At 34.8% G+C, this 23727-nt stretch overlaps 1 protein-coding gene across 6 annotated transcripts in view; it reads left to right on the top strand.

The window, feature by feature from the left end:
• The window catches only part of PHTF2 (putative homeodomain transcription factor 2), a 67748-nt gene extending 45121 nt beyond the window's left edge, over window positions 1–22627 (top strand). For all 6 annotated transcript variants that reach the window (XM_035549255.2, XM_035549257.2, XM_035549261.2 and 3 more), the window contains 9 exons: window positions 3291–3509; window positions 5832–5960; window positions 7045–7317; window positions 8365–8496; window positions 11014–11100; window positions 12091–12246; window positions 16239–16334; window positions 20063–20188; window positions 20964–22627. In XM_035549255.2, coding sequence (XP_035405148.1) covers window positions 3291–3509; window positions 5832–5960; window positions 7045–7317; window positions 8365–8496; window positions 11014–11100; window positions 12091–12246; window positions 16239–16334; window positions 20063–20188; window positions 20964–20984 — 1239 coding nt within the window. In that variant the 3' untranslated portion in view covers window positions 20985–22627. The remainder of the gene's footprint in view (window positions 1–3290; window positions 3510–5831; window positions 5961–7044; window positions 7318–8364; window positions 8497–11013; window positions 11101–12090; window positions 12247–16238; window positions 16335–20062; window positions 20189–20963) is intronic.
• Window positions 22628–23727: the final 1100 nt, after the last annotated feature.

Raw genomic sequence — 23727 nt, 5'->3', positions numbered from 1 at the left:
AATTGGAAGCCGTGCTAGCGGGGGAGAGGGACGTTTTCAAATGGCAGAGTTTTGTATTTGAGTTTTTTATTCAGTTGATTTGAGCTTCATCCTATTTTTCATTTTTTTTAAAGTTCTAAAATATATCCTGTAGATCTTGCATCAGATTTTTGCTAACTCCTTTGTAATTAACTACTTTAGAAACTTGATTTGTTACGGAAACAGTTGTAATTGGCAATATTCAAATTTTCATCATGCTAGGGCTGCTTCATCTCTCCATTTACTTTATATTTGAGATTCACTAGCCTTCTTGTGAAGAAACCTAACAGGCTACCTCTGAATTTTCATTCTTTCATGTTTATTGAAAGTCATTAAAATACTGTCTTGAAATCTCAACAAAATTGTGATTATTGTATTGCAACAAGAACACACAAAATATTGAAATTTTAAGAGACTTGATGACATCAGAGCTAAGAGGAGGAATCCACTGATTCTGTATTAGTGGAATCCTTAGTGGTAAGGATTCAGACACTGAAAGACAAAGGTGTGTGTAGGGGAGAGACTTTCTTTCTCTCTCCCGTGCATGCTCTTGTGCTCGCTTGTTCACATTCAGTTTTAAAGAGTTTACGCCCTTTTTGCTGATGGTATGCAACTTAATGGATTTATGAAACTTTCAGGTGTGTTTTTTTTAAGGCTATTTTTTTCCCTAAGATTATGAGAAAAGAGTGTAAAGAGTAATTTTGGCTCTAGCAAGAGTCCACTTATAGGTGGGTTTAATAGGCAAAGCATCATAAGAAAGCCTTCTACTTGATATAACCAATGTCTTCTTAGAAGGGTTCAAATAATTACTTTCTCTGATAATAATTGCCATGAAGTTTAAGCTTTGCACATTAGCAAACTATATAATTTTCTCTTCTTTCATTTATTTCTCACAAACTTCAGTTAGAAAAACACAGAACACTAATTCATTTAACTGTTAAATGTCTTATGCATATTTGGTTCAGGCTAACAGAACAGGTCAATACTTGGAAATATTTCAGTTTTATATTACAGAAGATGTCTCTTGACTAAGTACTACTGCAGCCGGAAAGACATGATTACAGTCAAATTTATCTTAAATGTATTTTTTCCATAGGGTGCTTCAGAGCTTTAAAGCATTAAAATGTTGGCTAGGAAAGACTGTGTCGATATCTTCAGAAGCTGAAGAGACCACATTTGCTCTGTGTAGCTTTGGCAGTAGTGCTTTACACTTGTTCCCCATTTACTTCTCTGACTGATGCCATGAAAGAGGAAGCTTTTATTTTTTGTTACCAGCTCTCTTCCCCCCACATGATTACGAAGGAAATGAAACAATAGTTTTCAAATCTGTGAAAGCTTTCTTTGTATTTAAAAAATAAAAATAAAATAGTGAAGTCAGTGTATATGCTCTCAACTTCTGTCCTACATTTCCTTTATTTTGATATTTACTTGTCAGATTTTAATGTTCTTACTTTATTCACTCAATGATACCCTATAGTGACTGTGTTCTATAAAGATTTTTTTTAAAGAAAAAAAATTTCAGATACTATCTTTTGTATTGGTGTTATCTCTCGCTTTATAAAAGAATGGAAAAGAGTTAACAGTATTTTTTTCTATGTATTTCTTTACAAAATGGCTACATAAAATATATCAAGCTATATTTTCAGGAAGAACAAGTAACTCTTTTGATGGTAAAGCATTACAAGTCATATTAAATTAGTAGGCCTGCTGTAATGTTATTTGATTATTTTTTCAGTGAAGAAAATTGGGTATATTCTTGAGATAAACTGAAAGAAATAAATTTTGCTCTAAAAGGGAATTGAAAATGCCAGATGATGGTGATGAGTAGGATGGTACTGCTTTTAAGACTTCCGACCTGTCTTGCAGGAAACCGATTCTGCTAACTCTTGAGAGCAGTTTAAAGGTCTGCATTTTTTTTCTGAAGAAAACATTAGGTTGTTTTATATATATGCATTGGGGTGTTTAAATCTCCCAAACTTACTGCTTTTCTACAGGATTATCTAAGGTGTGGGTAAAATTTGAAAATAATCATGCACGCTTGTTCCTCAAGTACACTTCGTTTAAAATAATTAAAATTTTATGTATGACTGCAGAACACACACATTCTTAATTTGGGGTATGTCTACTCTTTCTCTCTACACCTGATGCATACCTATCTTCAAACAAGTTCACATTCTTTGTCTTTGAGAAGGTATGTTAGCAGTAAGAACAGTGGTATGTAATTTGGACATTGAGAGTCAACTCCCTTGTTATTATAGGCTGTTACATTTAGGAGTGTATTTCTGGAACATAGCAATCTTTCTTTTAAAATTGTGTCCACGCTGCTTGTTTGGAAGTCTGTTTGAGTGCCTCAGGTCTTGGATGGCTGGAAATATCTGTCCCTTCTTCCTCCAGGACCTTCTTCCTTCTTGCCCTTTCTAGAGAAAGAGTCCCTTACAGTATGGTGAGTAGTGAGTGTGGCAATACGGTTCTGAATCTGCCAATCTACAACTAAAGTAGGCAGTCTGCACATGCCTGTGTGCAGTGTCACTATACCTAAGGCTTGGTGTTTTGTTCCATCTATTCCCAATTTCTGTGTGGAGCTGAAGAGGGAAACTGTCCCCTAAATCCCTTAATCTTGCTTTCATCTAGGTTCTCTGTGAATATTTTTAAAAGCTACACTAAGGGGGAAAAAAAAAGTATGTTTTTAAGTAGCTAAAGTAGCTCAGCTCAAACAATAAGAGAGAGAAAGTCAAAATGGCAAAATAATTTAAAAATACTTTGTCAATGAGGTTTTACTCACTGTCACGTTTCTATACTAATTGCAGGTTAGTCTTCATATCCCTAAGCCTCATTAGTGTCTTTTACATTTTCACTAAAATAATGAAGCTGTAATGTGTTTTGAAAGAGACTTAATAAATCAGAAGCTTGAGATAGAGTTGGAGTCTGTGGCTTGATAATTGCTCCTGATGTCTAAATTAATGAGTTTTAAAAAGCTGTAAAATTGTTATTTCCTTTTAATAGTGCGTGTGATTTGATCCTTCGTTACATGACCCTTCCCACAACAAATCAGGGACCACTGTTATTTGTTTGTATGGTGTCTAACAATGTGCAGCCTCTTCAATAAACGCTCCTTCAATAAACATAATTTTTTCTGATTAGAAAGGTAATGGATTGGAACATCAACAGATAAACATGAACTCACTGCGTTTGAGCTTTATAGTTGTTCTACTATGTGGAGACAAAGTTGAATACAAAAGCTGCGTTAATGCCAACGAATATTTTAATTTCAGGATACACCTAAATCAGGTACTAGCTGCAGTTCCCGGTGTTCAAGCTCCAGACAAGATTCTGAGAGTGCAAGGCCAGAATCAGAAACTGAAGATGTGCTGTGGGAGGACCTCCTACACTGTGCAGAGTGCCACTCTTCGTGTTCCAGTGAAACAGATGTGGAAAGCCCTCAAGTGAATCCATGTGTGAAGAAAGAATATAGAGATGACCCATTTCATCAGGTTGGTATCCACTATTTTTGACCTTTACAGCATACACATCTTCAGTCTTATCAGCTTTATCGTATGTTCAGGAGGCCTGGGAGAACGAACTCCATATTAAATGAAAGTAACAAAGCCAAAGTGATTTGGTAGAATTAAAACAAGGAAAATTGGATTTCTGTACTACACAGTCATTAATTTGTCAAATGAAGAGGATATGACAATATATTGAAAGAGCCTGCAGAATATTTGAGTATTGGGATATTAGGACGAGTACTCAGTGGTTTAAGCTTCCTGTGGTAGATGGTTCTGTCCTTTTTTTGTCTCTAATGGAATTACTTTTTGTGAGCAAGTATCAGGCATTATGTATATGAGGGAAATCAAGAAACAGAAGGAAATATATATATAATACATGCATATAACTGAACAGATAACATATGTAAAATCTAACGTTATCTATATGTATAGACATATGATATTACATATATATATAATTATAAATTTTTTAGATAAGATACTTATTTTTACTTTAAAACTAAATCATTTTATTTCACTTTTTTAATGCTATTCTGCAGCAACATATTGGCAGTCATTTCTGAAAATTCTAGGATTTGTTGGGTAACAGCTCAGTAGCAGTCTGCCTTCGGCTAATGTTGGACAGAATCCACGGTCAATAGTTAATAATTTACAATCAAGTATTAGTTTTAGTTTGATTTAAAAAAAAAAATTGGATGTCAGACAGTGCCAGTTATGTTTGTAGTACTAGGTTTATCTCTAAATTGCATGCTGCGTGTTAATTGGAGCCATTTAAGTAAAGAGTTGTGGAGAATGTGAAATATTTTTCTGGTTAAGCGTGTAATGTGTGTTGGTATTGTATACATCAGTGCTAAGGAATGTTATGCAAGAGATGGTATTAATGCTAAGAAAAAATCTCAAAAGACAGGCTTTTCACTCATAACTAGAACTGAAAATGATGTATTTATAATCCCCTTTCCCCCTTCCAAACAAAACAAAACACAAACAAATAAAACAAAACACCCCAAACCCAACAGAGATAGCAATTTGGATTTCATGCACTCTTTGCTTTTTAAATTTATTTTATATCTTTTTGCTTATATTCCATATAAACACTAAAGTGGAAGCCCTTACCATAAAGAATTGAATTGCACTATATGAATTGACTTTGTTTTTCTGCAATGTTTTTTTTTTCCTTTTATTGTAGATTGTGTGAATTTTTGAGTTTCAGCTCCTGGTGTTGATACTCCCTCTGGAGGGAGGTATTGGAAATATGTGATTAAAAAGGTCCTTCTGTAACGAATATTTGTCTTATTTTAACAACATAGTTACATTTTTTCCCCCCTCTAATGGTAAAAAAAAAAAAAAAAAAAAAAAAAAAAGAGAGAGAGACTACTGAGTACTCAGCAGTACAGGACGATTTCAAATACTGATAAAGTAAGTTATAAAAATAAAAAACGAAACTTCACTTTTAATCGGTGGCAAATTAAACTGTTAAAAATATGCCCCCAACACCAACCCTTCTACCACTTTGATGCACATGGCTAGCTGACCAAGCAGGGCTGAGAGCAGTTTTAATCACCTGTAACAAAGAAGAGTGAGACGGGGCTGAGGGAAATCAAGAAGTGGCTGCAGCAGCACTTGTTGCCTCAACATTTTCCAGATCTTTCAGTTCTCACTTGTTTCCTCTCCATCTAGAGTAAATAAATATGCAGCCTTAAGTGCATTCCTTACGTTAGGCCAGGTTTAGTTGGCTGTTGGGGCAGGATATATTGATCAAAGTCCTACCCGTCTGAGTCTTCCACAGACTATGGTTAGCACAGGAGGACTTTATTCATAGTAAGAATTATGAAGTATGCAAATATCATTAAAAAAATGTTGACCCTAGGCTGAACCAAAGATTATTACTTTTTAAACTGTTGGGAAAATAAAAATCAGAAAAATAACAACATTCCATTAAATGGGTGGCAAAATTAAAGATGACTTTTATAGGTAGATCTTTGTTTTCACTCCTCACTCTTCTCTGACATGCTTGAGAAAAAAAAAAAAAAAAAGGTAGCCAATTAATCCTCAACCACACTGAATCCAAGTTATTAGAAAATAAAATATGAGGAAGGACAAATCTCTGTACTCACATATTTCTTGAAAAAGAAGTGGGTGATTTTGAGGAATGTGTGTAACATATAGTGATGTAGTAGAAGTGAGTGCTGTATAACAATCTTTGTGTCAGTCTAAAGGCTTTTTTTCATCAGCATATTGCTGACAAATAAAAGTTGACATAACAATAGCTTGATATCACTCACGAAATATTACCCTTGTCTTTCCCAGAGTCACTTGCCTTGGATCCATAGTTTGAATCCAGGACTAGAAAAAATAAGTGCAATCGTATGGGAGGGTAATGAATGCAAGAAAGCAGATATGTCTGTGCTTGAAATCAGTGGTATGATAATGAACAGAGTGAGTATTCTTTTTACTTTACACAAATACTAAATTTAGTACTCTAAGCACAACCAAAAAGAAGTTCATTACATGTCTTTATAAAAGTATCTGCTATTGGCATTATGGCTGCATGGCTTATAGCACAGATTACTCATTACTAACAGTTATAAGACATACGGAATCTTAAGTATTGGGACAGTAAAATACTTTTGCTCTGTTAAGTGCTTAGTGACATAGCCAACCTCTGTTTTAGTCTTCCAAGGTGGTATATGCCATGAATACTATTTATCTTCTTGATTCTTATGAACAACTAGTATGTTGGGTTAGGACTATGCAGGTCTGAGTATTTGAATGCTGAAGTTAAGATTAGAAAATGAAGTGGAATGTCTCATGAGTCCTCACTTCTGCCTTTCCTAGTACTCTTCAGGAAGCAGGTGGATAAACATTTAATTGATGTTGTACTCTGTTTCAGAATAGACAATTTAGATATTTTGTAGGGTTGAACATAAAATCTTAGCATAGTTCAAGACAACAATCAGTTATTCTGACAAATTGATACTTACCATCTGCAACCTGTTAAAAGCACTGTATTCACAAACTTGGTTCAGATCTCTGTACATGACTCAGAACCAATACAGTTTTGTATGCAGTCATCATAGAGGTAAACCTTAATAAAGCCATAGCCAGCACAACAGAATTCTAATTCTACATGCACTGTAAACGCATGGATTCCATTAAAACTTACAACCTAAAAACAAAACACAAACAGGAGTAATATGCAGGATGTAAGCAACACAGTCGGACTGGTGTACTTTGCTAATTCTGCGCTGAATTAATTTTTAATGTAAGAATATACACTGAACTGTTTGCACTGCCATGTTATGTTGCCGGTATTTTTTAATTGTCATATTTGATTGCTATGTATTAAATGCTCCTTGAGGACTTCCTTTTTCTTAATAGTAAGTTATGAAGATGCTTGGTTGAAGGTTTCATGTAATGTATCAGATTATAAAGTATTCTTTGTGACAGTAACACAGTAACATTAATAAGGACAAGATTAATTCCAAAATTAAAAATAAAACTTGTTTTCTTTTGTTTTTAGGTGAACAGTTATATACCAGGAATCGGTTATCAGATTTTTGGAAACGTCATATCTTTAATCTTGGGCTTAATGCCATTTGTATTTCGACTTTCCCAAGCTAAAGACTTGGAACAGCTAGCTACACATTCTGCCACTGAACTTTGTATTACTGCATTCGGATCAAATGGAGACATACTGGTTCTCTCAATGGTTGTCATAAGTTTCATGGTCCGTGTGTCTCTAGTGTGGATTTTCTTTTTCCTGCTGTGTGTAGCAGAGAGAACATACAAACAGGTACATAAAATAAACCAAGAGGATTCACCTGAAACAAAATAGTGTTAATTTTTTTTTCTCTTTGATTTTGTGGATATTTGAAACTTCTGTTCTTCATTGCATGGAGATTCATACATCAATGATGACAAACGCTTCGGTGGTATTACAGTTTAGGAGATGACCCAGATGCAAATGACTGAAGTTTCCTTTGAGCTCTGTAGCTAAGTCTTTTATCCAGAAAAGCATTTCTGAGGGCAAACTTTTTATCTTTTATTTCAGATTTCTGGCTCAACTCATTGGCCAGTCCTTAGACATGTCCCAGTTTGTCTCAGTTTTCCTCAAGGAGAAGGAAACTTCAGTAAAAGCTCCCTAAATTTCTAGTTTGTTCCACCAGTGTGTTTCATTCAAAACATTTCAGTACAGTTCAAAACAGTTCAGTCCAGACCCTAGTGGACAGTCTTGTCTGCTTTGCTGGCAGATCTGTCCCAGGGCCAGAGACTGAGAGCATTGCTATCTGAAGAAATACACCTGTTAATTTATTGCTTGCTTTTTGCAATTAAACTTTTTAAAAAGAATGTCCCTTTTAGCTTAATAGTTTCAGAGTGTGGGTACTTAATTAGTCCACAAAAGAAAAAAATTGTACTTTCTTTTCTCAAATTATGGTTAAAACATGGGACTTAATGCAGTAGAACAGCATTAACCTGCTTTACTTATCATTTCTGTTGGAAGAAAGGTCTGGGATGAGCACTCTTTAATGCAAGTGATTGGCTGGCTTGATTCTCTCCCAGATTTCAATAGCATTGCATGTCTGTCATCTGAAATTTGAAGAAAGGAGGTGTGGCTAAATTTTGTTTTTCATTAGAATAAGCGGACTTTTACAACTTTTTAGTGTATCCTCTCTTATTAGTAATATGCTTCTCTTATTTCTGCACTATAATTGACATAATTTACTTTACATTGATATGTTGTATATTACTTTGACATATTAAGTGAAGCTTTTTCTCCATTTTATTTTTAGTGCCCTCAAAAATGAATTGATAGTTAAATTAATATTTTTCTTCTCTGCAGAGGCTACTTTTTGCCAAACTTTTTGGTCATCTAACATCTGCCAGAAGAGCAAGAAAATCAGAGGTTCCTCATTTCCGTTTGAAGAAAGTACAGAATATAAAAATGTGGCTTTCTCTCAGGTCCTATCTAAAGGTGAAATAATTGACATTAAAGCAGTAGGAAAAATGTACAATATCCCATATGCTCTTGATGAAAAGTTGGTATTCTGGTCTGAATTTCCCCCTATATGAATTTATTCCTGTTGGTGTACATGTATTCTATACACTTCATTTTGGTGACTTGTGGCCAGCAGCATCTGCAAGCAACCAGATTGTGAGGAAGTAAATGTCTAGTCTTTTAACTTGGTATAGAATATGAGTATGTTCAGAGTAGAAGTCTTGTGTTAACTAATGCTAGCAGAAAAGTGTCTCAGGTGAATATATTGGGTAAATCACCACTTGTGGAATAATACTGACAGTAACGTGAAGAGCTCCACTAGTTAGTGTTGTTAACACACAAGGAGTTTATGAAGCAAGACAGTTTGCATGCATATTCTGTACTGTGAGTGCATATGCACCACGTGAAGCTAGAAGTTATGCCCAAGTAGAATCTGCAAGACAACTCATAACATTTGAGCATCTCCTCATATCCCTCTAATGCTCTTTTCAAGCCAGAGCATTCTGATGATCCTTTGTGAAAAGGATCGTACTATCTCAGCTTTTTGTTTGCAAGGTTTTTTCCATTTTTCTCTCTGCGTTAGGTGCCTACAGCATGGCATTTAGTCATTAAGCCCTTGATTTCACTGTCATCTTTTTTTTAATAAATATTTTTCCTTCTTATCAGGCTTGTTGTACATTGTAACTGGTATGTCATGACAACTACTGATGGCACTTGCTGCCTTTTCTGCCTTGGGTATCTATAAACTCTCCACATCGTTAGATGTTTTTTTTTGAAACTTCATCCTACTGAAGCAGCTGCCCTTCAGGGGGATCTGAACCATCTGCTCATGACATTGATGGGATAACTAATTGAAGCTCTGCAGCCATCTCATGTTTTAAGTTTTCTGGAGGAGTCCTGTATAATGAGTATCACTCATGTTTCATTACTAGTAGAGACTCAGGGATTAGCATTGTTTAGTTGTCTAATCTCTCTCAGGTTCCATTACAGAGTTTTACCCAAAGTTGTGTCCAAGAATTGCCTCAACTGAATACTCTCTCCTGTATTTTGCACAAACATTTTCTCTCTGTGTGGGCTGTTTCTTCATCTTAGATGTTAAATGGCTTTTCATTACCTACTTGCATGGATCAATGCATTCAGTCTTAAAACACCATCACTAATGAAAGTGACCAAAGGCATAATCATTTTTATAAAGAGTTTCTAACTGGCCCTGTTGAGGACTATTATAAAACCATAAAAATGACCAACCCTGCAGAACTTAATTTACATTGGTAGATGTAAAATGTCTCAATTTCAGTTATTTGTAGAGTGGTGTCCTGTAGTTCTGTTCATGTCTTTTGTCAAGTGCTATGCCATCAGTGTCAATCTTTAAGAAAAATGAACGGTAGGGTTGTAGGGCAGATACCTCTTTTACAAATAGACAATATGGTAAAGCTGGTGTGTACTCATAGGCTGTAGTTACAATATGATAGATTATCTCACCTGTTAACGGCAAATTTCTTGATTCTTTTCAACGTGAATTTGATTCAGTTTCTTTTTGTCTAAGCTCCTCTAATTTCTAGAACACTCCTTTGGTTTTTACCATTACTGGTAGGCTTGACTTCCAAGTTAGGTATTTTTCAAAATGCTTATCTTGAAGAGGAAGAATAAGTTTTCTAAACACGGATGAAGCTGTTTGGTTTCTCTAGAAACACTTTTTTGGTGAACAGCAACTGATAATCTTCTTTTTAGTGGTGGCAATAACTTTGCTTACATCTTTGCTCCTTTCCAACAGTAGTTAAGAAAGGTTAGATAAAATCTGCTATCAGTCCTTTCTAGAACTATGTAAAGGATTATGAAAACACAAAGAAGCTGTGGTGTGGAGACCGGGGAGTGTGGAAAGCAGGAAATACAAGCAGGCAAAGTTTTTAATGTAAAATGTGATCTTGATTTTGAAAGATACGTTATTTAAAGGGGAATTGAGGTGGTTTGTTTACAACACCCCTTGTGTTATGGAAGTATGGGTAGACTGTGGAAAAGATGTACCCTTTAAACGCTACACTTTTTCTTTATAGTCTGTACTGAGTTGCTGGGTGGGAGGAAAGAAGGATAGCAGCATATAAACAAGAAAATGTCATTCTTGTGCTTTAAAAACTGCATGTGCTGGCATCGTTGTGGAGAGTGTCTTGCCTTTTTTCCTCACAACTGCACCTATGTTTTCCACGTAGGTGCTGTATTGAATTTGCTACTTCACATTATGAAAGACTGAGAAAGTGGTGAATGTTCTTTTTTCATAGTTATCTTTACATGTATGCATCTGAATTAAATCTTATATGCCTTTGGAGGTATCCACATGTAGTTATATTTATAAGTTCTAATACTGTGTTGAACTTCAATTACCAAACTGCAAGCTATGAGGAAACTCTGTTCTAGGTGTGAATCTAACTCGATGCACTAAATATGACTGCTGGTTAGGTACCTTCTCACTCATATATACATCTCCCTTATTTTCAGCGTCGAGGTCCTCAGCGCTCAGTTGATGTCATAGTTTCATCTGCCTTCCTACTGACTATTTCAGTTGTATTTATCTGTTGTGCACAGGTGAGGAAATCCCACATGACTTAAATAGTTTTTAAAATAATAGACTGCCTTTTGTGTGATTATTCCTGTTAAGGTAAAAGACCACAGTGAAAAATCAGTAACAGCTGTTACAGCTTTTCAGAAGATTGAGCTCCATTTATATTGTTCATTTTATTTACTTTAGAATATTATCCCCTAGCCATGCTCTAATAGCTAAAGAAACTTAGTGTAATTACTGGCATGGTGGTATTATTATTACTATTAATGTGCCCTCTTTCATTGCATTGTGGGTTTTGGAAGACTGTTTCTTCTAGCATATTACATCAAAACATACTTTGCAAAGACATATAAAAAAATATAATTTGGGATTGCCCTTAGTTGATGAATTTGTTGGCTGTAATAGCCTGCCCTCTAGTGGAATATTTTTTAGTAAGCAAGTCTAAGTTTAAATAAGAGTTTTACTAGTAACGAAGCTTTGTGCTTGAACTTCTCTTTCAGCATACAGGGAAGCTTCTGAATTACTTCTAGTTGCATTTTTTCCACTTCCTTCCCTAGTTAATGCTAACGTGTTTTCCTGGCAGCAAACTATAAAATATTTAAAATGATTATAATTTAGCAATAACACTATTTGAATTAAATTTTCGATGTAATTCAGTATATTTGAAGCTATGTTTTGTTTTTCATCACAGGTGGTGTCTTTGCAAGTTCAAACTTGTGTTTAACTTCTTAGAATGTAATACGTGTTTCTATTGTTTTAGAATATGAAAAAAAGACGTTTAAATTCTGAGTCTTTTATTTCACTTTCTGATTCAGCCTTTTCTCAGATCTGATATCTTTAACAAAATTTTGATTTTTAAATTATGATTCAAAAATCTTTTATGCCTGAAAACAGTCCGTGTACCTATTACTGGGAATTTTTTCTTGGAGTTGGGGAGGTATGTAATTCTTTCCTTATGTTGCAACATAAATATTAATCTGAACTCAATTTTAATTTTTCTTTTTTGCTTTCAGCTGCTTCACATGCATGAGATCTTCCTTGATTGTCACTACAATTGGGAACTAGTAATTTGGTGCATTTCACTAACACTTTTTCTGTTACGATTTGTTACTCTTGGATCTGAAACCAGTAAAAAATACAGCAATACCTCAATATTACTTACTGAGCAGGTGAGAATTTGTGTAATTGTACATTTTTCTATCTAAACAGACATTCTTCTAGTAGGTCTTGAGCATGCGTTGTAGATGCATTAACATAGGCTGAATTGGAGAGTTAATTGTGGTATAGTGAGACAAGTTATTCAAGATCCTTACAACCTGAAGTTAAGTTTCTCTAGGCAGTGTGTGTCTTTGTTTAAAAGTTGTGTGGAACATTGAGATGGCCAAAAGCCATCTCTTTAAGCAAGCGTGGTTAGACATACGAATATGTGTCATTTGATATGACTAAAGATTTAACAGAACACAAATAAAAGGTCCTTAAATAAGGAAAAGCCTGACCTCTCAAAGTATTGTATTGCGAGTAAAAGATTTGAAAACAAATTTACTTTCTGCAGTGAGTCACTCTGCAGTCCAGTAATTTTGACTTCTAGGTTACAAGGATTACATATAGTGTCCTCTAGGCTCCATGGAAATTTCTTCTTTCAGTCATCTCTTAAGCTTGGCTTTGGATCTACTTACTTTTACCCTCAGGAATGTTCTATTCAGCATTTGTACTGCAAACTCCCTCTCTGCTCTGTCTGGTACTGCTGATAGTTTTCTAGGCTAAACGTGTTCAGTTACTGTCAAGTAAGAAGCTTCTCTTTTTGGTCCGAGAGGTTTCACACCAGTTCAAAACATCATTCAGGACATGATGAGGCTGGGCAGTGAGAAGACAGACTGCCTATTTACCTTTGATAAGAAAAAATGAATTATCATTGAGCAAAATACATAAGCAGTCATTTATGTCATCTGTCATAAGCTTCACTTCATAAGCCTGACTTTGGGAGCGTGTGGAAGATTTTATTTCCCGACTTGAAATAATTTTCAATGTTTATAAAAAACCATTTTAAAAATAAGTCTTTAAAAAATAAGTCTCATTTATATGAAGCTTCTAAACACACACAATATAACATTTTGCTCAGCAAGATTTTCCATTTCTCTTAATCTCCTGAGTTTGGGGTTGGAATGTCAGAGGAAGACATCCAAGATATGGTAGGGTAGGAACAAGAAATGTTCTTTTTTGTATTGACAATTACAGGAAGTTGGTTTTAAGCGGTGCTCAGCATAAATGTCTTATATATGGGCTTTAACACTTGAAAGGTAAAGTGATTTTCCTATGGTTGCAGCCTCATCCTTCATTAGAATTTTAGACATTACCTTTAATAAATACACAAACCATTTATTTAAATCACTTGATGCTTTGCACTTAATAGCAAAAAAGAATATTTTTGTTTCTGAATGAACTCCAAGCTGATGACTGTCACAATTGTTCATTTTTTCTAATGGAAGTATGTTAGCACTACTTAGTACTTTTTGGATTTCATTTTAAAAAGTTAATTTAAATTATTCTTGAAAAGTACCTCAGTTCAGTTACACTCAAAAAGAGTAGATTCTTAATCTAGGAGTAAATGTACAAGCATGTGAACAGACCTGCAAAGAGAAGACTGGAGTCAAATCAGTCACACTAAGCGTGACATGCAGTTTGGTGGGACCCTCTAGTACAATAGGCACAGGTCCCGAGAGATCTTTGCATTGGTCTGATGGTCCACAGACTATGAGTAGCCTAATGTCCCAGTGAAGTTAGTGTCCTGTTTTTGGAATGAAAACGGAAAGAAGTGTTGGAGACAGGTACTGGAAAGTAAAAGAATATGAAGATCAAGGCAAGAGAGAGATTGAGAATGTCCAGCTTTATTTTACTTTCCTAGGTTTCTAAACTATACTCTTCATGAGAATCAGCCCTTAAACATTTTAAGCCAGTTAAGTTGAAAAGTTTAAGTCAAAAGATGCAGTCTCTCTGTTTGGTCTCCAGAACTATATGTAAATAAATAAACAAAAACTCAGGAAGTGTTATGTCATCAGACATATATTGAATCCAGTTTATCCTATTATAATTCATTTCCTTCGTAAAGGCCCTGAGAGAGTGCTTTATTAAAAACAAAATATAATTCACAATTGTTTCTGAGAAAATAAAAAGGATGCATGTCACCCTAGATAGAACTCCTTTTGGAGTGGTTACATGTATTAGTTGGATACCATGCCACATTTGTTCTTGAGTTATACGCATCAAAGTCTGATGTTTTGGCCTGTTGTGAGAGACCAAACCCAAACTATTGGCTTACACTCACTTGATTATCTGAAAAAAGTATTTCTGAACTCATAGCCTTGAAAATCAGACACTAATGGCATTAGGCTTGCTGTAAAAAGAGAATGAAGCTTTAAAACAACAACATTAAAAACACAAATGAGCAAAAAAGCCTTAATCCCTTAATCCCCAGATTCAAATAGATAAGATGAAGTTGCAAATTGTACTTTGCATCAGCAAAGTTCCAAGCTCTTCTGTTTGCTTTATATTCAACCTATGAATTTAATGATTAGGATTCATGATGGGAAACTAAAAGATCGTCAAGGCATTTTTAAATGTATGCTGTTTGTCTCTAATTTTTCCAAGTCCTGAAAGTATTTTTATTTGCTCTTGTAAAGTAAGTATGTCTGTGGCATTCCCTGTTGAGAAAAATACAAGGTATGTTCTGATCCAAGTTGTCGTCTTGCCAATTTCAAGCTTCAGAAATGGGTATGGTGGATGGCTGGGGGATATGCATATTCAAACTCCCCTCGGGTTTCAAAGGATATTACTGAATGGTAATTTTTTGGGTAAATTAGAGAAATCTGTTCAAATTTGTTAAAACAGATTTGAACCTTCCCAGGACTTGTTACTTAACATTTTTTCCCCAGATTTGCCAAATTTAGACTTCATTCTTGGTTTACTCCTGTTTCTAAAAAAATTGAATTGGTGAAATCACGAATTTTTTATTTAAGGTCTCTAATCACTTTGCCTCTAAAAGCATAATTTACTTTGAAATGAAATTGGTGGTTGGGGAGCTTATTTTGCCTTGGAATATATTAGGAATCCTTTTTGATTTTAACTTAATTATAAAAGCAACTTCCAGTGGCCTTTTCAGAGAGAGATGATAAAATTCAATTACTCTTGTTCACACGACTGTGTCCTTATTTCAGTAACCGCTTTACAACAGAACTCTATAGCGACACTTCTTTTCGGTAACTTTGCTGCTATAGCTGATTAGAGTCTCTCATCTGAAGGACTACTTGAACGTATTGCTAATTTTTTAGTATATTTTTGATTGTTATCACCCTAAAATAAATAGTTCAGTGTTTATCAAGATACTTTTCCTATGCAATAAAATTAAAAAACAAAACAAACAAAAAAACCAACAAAACCCACCAAGGTAACTTTGCCTGGTCTAGTATATCAGATAGGCCAATCGGGAATGAAAGCTGATGTTTCAGAGTTGCCAGAAGACAGCTCATTTATACTCTTAGCTAAACTTTCTTGGAAACGATCTAAAGAAGTCTGCATCGCAGAAATATTAAAATGATTGATATACTGTTCTTCTACAGCAATAATGAGTTTAATTCAATAACTTTTCATATTTTTCAAGGCACTGGGAAGACTTTCTGCAATCAAGGTGTTCATGAACTATTCAAGGATACTAAAATAGTTTAAAAGGAATGATATTGTAGCAGAATTATGCTTTATCCTTTTAGTCAATTCAATGACTTGGGGATTTTATGCCTATAAGGTCTGCATAGTAGTATAATAATTTCTGGAAATGAATCAACAAACCTCAATCAAAGAAGGAAAAATGTGCAGACACTCTGTCTAAAATTGCTTTGTCCAATTTTTAGATGAAATTAATCTTTAAAATTGTTCCTGTAGTAGTGTCAAATGTTGTATCATAAAACATTTTATTTTCCTAAAGTACTGAGCCCAGTATTTGTTCTTAAAAATTAAAAAGAAAGCAAAGGAAGTTTCTTGCTTGCAGAAATGTCATTGCTGTTCTATCATATACATGCTGAATAATTACTTCATTTTATTATAAAATGTTTCCAAATGAGTTCCTTTAAATTCTGAATAAGTGGTGATATTCATATTTTGTTCAAATCAGATAAACTTGTACTTGAAAATGGAGAAAAAGCCTAATAAGAAGGAGGAACTGACACTAGTGAACAACGTTTTAAAACTTGCTACTAAGTTACTGAAGGTAAGAATTAAAGCAGTATTACTCTATTATATGTGAGATGGAGAATAGGCTACTTAATGAATCATTTGTGTTACTTCTTCAGGTGATACAGTATCAGAGATTCAGGTGATACAGAGATAAGTCATCTCTGTAACTCTGTCACAGTGACTCTACTGGTTCATACCACTTCAGCCTGTTAATTTGCTGTCAGTGTGTGTTACAAATAATTTTTATATACAATAAGTTTTATTCTTTATATGAGTAGAGTGAGAGGAGGAACTGTAGGGTGGACAGGATGATGAACCCTCAGGAAATGATGCAGTTTTGTTCTGAGTCTTGATATCTGTTTCTGATAATAAGCTACTAGATGACTTGTATTCTTCCACAAAAATAATTCCTCTGAAAAATTCTTAGTGGTCAGCATTTCAAACTAAAACTTGATTATGCTTGATGTCTTCTTTACTTACAGGAATTGTTACATAGGTCCATTTATATATGAATTAAAGGTACGGGTTTCATTTAATGTATTCCATGTCAGCTGTGTTTTTGAACTATAGGGCCAACTTTTTTGCATGTTTGCATAGAATTTCAGTGATCAGTGGAAAAGATTTTGCTAATAGAATATTAGCCTGTTTGCCAACTAACTGTCTTTGGAGGGTAGGAGGTATTTCATCATGGTGAGAGGAAATGTATTTTTGTTTTAACACTTCCAATTTCTGGAATTGTGCTGAAGAAAAATTACTGTACTTATCTGGATGTAGAACATGGACATGCTTTGGGCTTGCTTTATTGTTGTTATTCTTAGGAACAACCCAGTGGTTGAGGTTCTTGGGAAGACACGTTTGATCCTAAATTGCCTTTTCTAAGTTCTTCTGTTGTTTCAAACTCACCGATTTGTCATAGATCAGGGAAGCAAGCCGTTTTGTTCTTCCATTTGTCTTGGAGCTTAGTTCTTGCTCTGTAACTATCTCATTCTCCTTCAGAGTAAACATTTCCCTAGTCCAAAACTTACCAGAAGATTACCTGGATGCAAAATAAGAGTGAACAATTTAACACTTGAAAAACTTCTAAAAATTCTTTCTTTTTTTTTTTTTTTTTGAACAAACAAGATCAATTAAATCTAGTTGTGTGCTATTGCACTAAATTTAACAGTAAATAACTTACAGTTCCCTGAAGTGGACTTCCCCAGGAAGGAAGCAAGTTTTGATACTACAGAAAAATTCATGACTTGCCTCCCTACCTCTCATGGCAAGGTGTCCCAGTGTTCAGTCACACTTCTACTGTTACGTGTAAACTTTATTTTAAAATTAAATTTGTCTAGCTTCAACTTTCATTACTCAGATCTTGTTATACATTCTGCATTTATGGTAAAGTTCTTAAAAGCTGCTGCTGACTTGTTATTCTGGGGTTAAGAGGGAATTTAATAACAGCGTTTTGATTTTCCTTCAGGGAATCAACTTTTTCAGTTAGTCCAAGATAGAGTGCTCATATGGAACAGTTCTCTAGGGATTATTAGGCACCTATAAAAGTATTTTCCTTCCCTGCCCTTCTTTTTTTTTTTTTTTTTTAAAAAAAAAAAAAAAAAGCTGTACCACATGAACATTTTGTTTGAGTATAGCCCAATAGCTGCTTATTCCACATGTGGAGATGCCCCTGAGTAGAGAGAATGACTGGATTATCATGCTGTAAACCTATAGCAATTCTTTAAATGCCCATGTAGCTTTCCTCTGCAGTCAAGAAAATTCAAACATATTAAGAAAAACAGTTTTATTTTCTGGGGGGAGAATGGGGGCATATAAGGGTACTTAAAGGCATTGCTGCCTCATCCTACCACACATCGAATTCTGGTCGCTTATACCTTTGATTCCTGTACAGCAAGGTGCTGTTCTTGGTGAAGCCTAAATTGTGTTTAATGTGGTTAGCTAGTAGCTGAGATGATGGAGTGTTCCCTCTAGACAGCTGAGTAATTCCCCACCACTACAACTTCAGCAGTGTGTCTGCTCCCATCATCTCAGAAAAGTATGCAGCTCTCCCCATGTGAGAGATGAAGACTGACAAAGCAAGAGTCTTAAGTTGAGAGCTGTTGGTACAGAGACATGGAGAGCCTGACAGTTACTGGCAGTATCTCTTGATACAGCAAAGAGGGACCACAAAGCTTTCAGGAGCCAGATTTGGAACAGACAGAAGGAAGCAGACTAGTGGAAGTGTTTGTCAGTGGATCCTGTGGATGCAGGAAGGTTATCTAGATTCAAAAAGAGACTGGACAAGTAGACTAGACAAAATGATATAGATGTGATAATGTAGGTGGGGTGAGAAGTAGCTGCAGTTGGTGCCAGGATGCTGATGAACTTTTACAGTGATCCACTTGAGTGTTTTCAATGTATTTCTCAGTGTTTTCAAACCATTTTTCATGTTTTTTTTTTTTTTCATGTTTTACTCTTTCCAGAAATGTACCGACAGGGTCTTTCCCATAGAGGGGTGGGATCCGTGACAGAAATCCCACACCAGCACCTAGTTACTATTAGAACATGCCCAAATGTGAGGTGGGACTTCCAAACCACCTAATATGAGCTTTAAATGAATTCTTGGTAGTTAGTGGTCAACAAAATTACTTAGTTCATGCCCAGCAGCTAAATGAACTTGTTTTCTAATTTTGTCTTTGGATCATTTTGATCCTCAAGCTTTTATTGAAGATTGCTACAATGAATATGCTTACTATTTTCTTACTCCCCAAATTGATAAGATGAATCCACAAGCTGAAAGCTTTTCCCTTAAATAAATTCTCTTCTGTTCTCTTCAGAATCATGTCTTTTGTATCTTTTGTATTTGCAGCAGAGTTTAATACCATGTTACGTCTAAACTGAAACGTAGTTTACTCTGATTTCATCTCTTCTTAAAGGAAGAGTCAGAGCTCTGAAATTCTTCTTTATTAAAATTTGTTTTATAAAATCTTGTTCAAGACTCAGGATGTAAGGCAGCAGGAGAATGAAGATGAATTTAAAGCTAGAAAATATAGACAACCAAAGTGGTGATAGTTGTTATACTTCATATAATTCATATACTTCATATAATTCATATACTTCATATAATTAATTGTTGTATTTAAAAACTCTTTTTCTTCTTTTGATATATTTCTAGGCCAGAAGTGTTTTGGTGACTTTATTAACTCACCAAGAACAAGAAAAATCTGCTTTGTTCAAATTTGTTGCAGATTAATTTTGGCTAGTATTTTGATTTTTCTAATAAAGATGTAAAATATTTGCAGTTAAATGCTTATTAGTGTTCTTTTTAATCCTTTATCTTCCTTTTCTGTCTATATTCATTGTTAGTTATTCTCAAAATTAATGGAAAAGGAAGGGATTAGGAAAGACATTTTTGTTAGTTTTTCCTAGTAGCGAGGTATTCCTCTGTTAGCTTTTTTTAATGCTGATGATGATTTTGGGAAAATTATAAGGAATTCTAAAAGGTTGGCACCTTGGTACCAGCAGAACTAGCTCTCTGCTTTCCTGTCTCCACGAGCAAATTGATAGATGCTCTAGATGGGTAATCTCCAATTTTTTGAAGGATTATTTAGACACCTGAAACATTATTTCTATTTTCTCATAGTCCAGTTTGTTTTAATGTTTTAAAGCAACTTAAGGCAAGAAAATAAGTAGTTTTTAATGGATAAATGCTCCTTCTGATACTTAAATGAACAAACCGTTGTGTCATTTCTGCTTTTTAACAATGTCATTGTTTCACGTTGTTAGGAACTGGACAGTCCCTTTAGGCTATATGGGCTTACAATGAATCCACTGCTTTATAATATCACCCAAGTTGTCATCCTGTCTGCTGTTTCTGGTGTCATCAGCGACTTGCTTGGATTTAATCTAAAGGTAAGTACTTCCTAAGCATCTTTTCTTTTTTTTTTTTTTTTTTTTTTTTTAACCATGGTGTTCAGACTTATGGTAGCTGAATCGTATATTGTAAATTAGTGAATTCTTAACTGTGTTAACTAGCAAATTTATTGTTTGAAAATGGTTGTGAAATTTAAGCTATATCAGAAAAACAGTGATGTATTTGTCACAGCAGTCCTTTTAACATTTTACACATTTTTGTGGTGCTCTAACTTTATTTAGGGCATGATCGTGAAGAATTCATAGACATAAATACAGAAACACTTATACACGCAAGTACAAGACCTTATTTAACTTATCCATGTATTCCAGATCTGATTTCTCTCTTGAGTTCCTCACTGTTGACTTTGCATCTTTGGATGCAAAGAGATGCAAGCTATCCTTTTGTCTTGCACTGCAGTAAAGTATTACAGTAGATACAGTATTACCACGACTAACGTTACACAGTGTAGTTTTTATCATGGCTTAAGGACCGTCTTATTAGGTCCTACTTTCTGAACCTCTCTGAACTCTGGAAACTGTTCCAAGATTCAGGTTATGGAACACCTTAGTGCAAGTTTGTAGGATAAAGCCATTAATTAGCCGTCGAGTTTGCTTACATCTGCCCATTTTTTTCTATTACAAGTAAATGAATATAAAATATAACTTTTGTATTAATGAACAAGCAGCAAATGCAAAAAGAAAAAAGGTGTGGTATTGCTGCTTTGGTAAAACTGAGATGGGAAATAATGTTTTACTGCTTTAACCTTTTCAGCTGTGGAAGATCAAATCTTGACAATATGTAAAGAAGATGAGATAACAGTGTTATAGAAAAGCTCGCTGATTGACAAAACTGCCTCAAAGCAGCCACTGAATCTGTATTTCAGAAGCTACAACCTCTTCAAGGATGTCGTTTGAAAAACTGAAGTGTTTACATCTGACTGTCTTGTGCAATCTTTGTATTTATTTCATCTTCTCACTGTTCTATTTTCATTTTAGTTGACATTTTATTTTCAAACATATTTGTTTAGTTTTGGAAAAGATCAGATTTCGGAAGGGTCAAAAACCAAGCATCTGACAACTTGAAATCCTAGCAATTGAACACCCTAAATTACCGTATTTGCTGTTACAGTTGAGGCCAATGTTGAACATTTTTAGTTGCATATGAAAATCATTTGATATTTGATTAAGTGTGGTAAAAGCTTAGAATATTGCATTTGCACCAATCATTTACAAGGACAACAGAACATCACTAGATGTTTGGTTGCAGTAGAGAAGACACAAAAAAACAAGGTACTGACAATACAGTATGACAGGTAGCAGAAATATTTTATATTAGTATTAGAAGCAAGTGGGAATTTTTAATATTTTGAGTAATTCCAGGATCTAAACTGATGAAAACTTCAGTTTAAGTACCCTGGGATATTAATAAGGTATTATATAACAGGTCAACAAGTGCTCTTTGTTAACACTTTTATTAGAGCAATAATTGTAAATGGTTACCATGCTGTATGATATTTTGATAAAAATTAAATATTGTATTTATTTGAAATACTGGGCTGTTCTGCGCAGCTCTGACTGTGCATGCTCAATATCTGCACTTTTTATTGTTACTTTTAATGAGAAACTTTATATATATACATATAAGTGTATATTAATTGGAATATATTATGGTGAACTATGGAGCAGTATATATTATATGGTGAAACTGAATATTTAAACAGGCAAAAGACATACTGGTGAACGAATGCTACGAGTAACTGAGCGTAAGATACATGCTCTCCTCTTGTCCACTATAGTATATGCCATTCATACCACACTGAAGTTTAAGAACAGTTAAACATGGAAAACGAGTTCTTCTGGTGGGCAGCAGAACTGATGAAGCCATGTACTCTCATATTTGTGTCTTCAGATAACCTCCTTTTCCCCCCATTCCTCCCTAGTGCTTTTCCAGCGAGCTTGAGCCTTTGGTTTCCCACCTCTCCCCCTGCCTTCTGTCCATGCCTCACATGTGGACCAGTCTTACTGACTCGCGGTTCTTCATCGTGACAAAAAGAAATGGTCACCCCTGTACAATTAAGTTGCGTTCAACAGAATTTCCACTTATATTAGGAGAATTAATATTGGCTCAAGTATTCTCACATTTTATGTTTCTAAAGTAATGGCTTCACAGTGAAAAATGACAATAGTAATGTTACAAGAGTCTGGACATTATACTAGATTTGATCTTCATTACCTTTAAAGATTTGAAGTAATGTATCTTAAACTTCTGTGGTATAAAAATATTTTTATATATAAAGCAACACAAACAAGCATTTTGTATTTTATTTGCCTCTGTACTAATGTTTAATAATGACCAAAGTGCATTCTGGTTTTTGAAAGAATGTATTCCTGGAGCTTTAAGAACATACTCTCTTTAGTTTCTCATGTGAAAACTTGCATCTGATCTGTTTCTTCTTTCTCTGTTGTCCGATGTTGGGATTGTTTTTAAAAATTACGTACATTTTATACACAGTTTTTTCCAAATTATGGTACAGACCTACATAGAACTTAATTTTGCACAAAATATATTTTAAGAAAAAAAAAAAGTACAGCAGGAGTTCTATGGGGGATAAAAGATAAGGCTGTTGCTTTCTACAGCCTGTTACTAGTACAAAACCACTCTTTAGAATGGAATTCTTAAAAAAAACACAATCTGTAATGGTGAATATACTGTTTCAGTACCTTTAAAATAATAATAATAAAAAAAAGGGTGGGAAAACATTGCGGTTTTGGTTGAATGGGAAATTAGTTTAACCACATATACCTCAGCAACTAGCACTGTGCTGGATTGTTGCACTAACAATGGTGACTTGGGAGGAGTAAAATACGTGTGAAATGAAATTAAAAAAAATAAAATAAAAACCTTTTATTTGCTACCATTAGATATATTCATTATCTTAAAAATGGGAGAGGTTTATTGTATCCCTCGGTCTGGAAAACCCAGTATGAAACTAGAGGCAAGTAGAAATATGGCAGATCTTGCGTGTTAACTGTTATTTTCGCCACATGTTTTGTAACTGAAAGCGTGATCCGGCGTGGAATAAAGCTTTCTATGGTTGATGGTGAAAAAGAAGAAAAAAAACTGCAGTGAGCTATATCTTTTAGTGATCTTCAGCGTATTTCTGAGTCGGATTTAATTCATGCCTGTGAATGCACAGTTCTGCACGTGAGCTGGTGTTACGCCAGTGGGCAGGGCTTTCTGGCACCAGGGTGTCAGGAGGTCTTGCTGGTACTCCAACCACACAACAGCATTTTAGCACATGGAGGGCCATGGGTTTTCATTGTCATATATTAACGTAAAAGCTCAGGCCAGAATCCAAGTGTGATCTCGGTTGCATCAGGGAAAATTCACAGCGTGACAATAGAAATAAGTAGGAAAAGGCAAGTAAAACATTCTGATTTTGTGACTTGCGTTAGCAGTCAGGTTGCTGCAAGGGGTTAGTCCTTTGAGAACTTACCCCAGGTACCTCCAGTACACTTCCTCATTTAATGCCTTA

Source organism: Cygnus atratus, chromosome 1 (genome assembly GCF_013377495.2).
Source record: "Cygnus atratus isolate AKBS03 ecotype Queensland, Australia chromosome 1, CAtr_DNAZoo_HiC_assembly, whole genome shotgun sequence".
Classification (NCBI taxonomy): Eukaryota; Metazoa; Chordata; class Aves; order Anseriformes; family Anatidae; genus Cygnus; species Cygnus atratus.
This window is presented reverse-complemented; position numbering and strand designations above follow the sequence as displayed.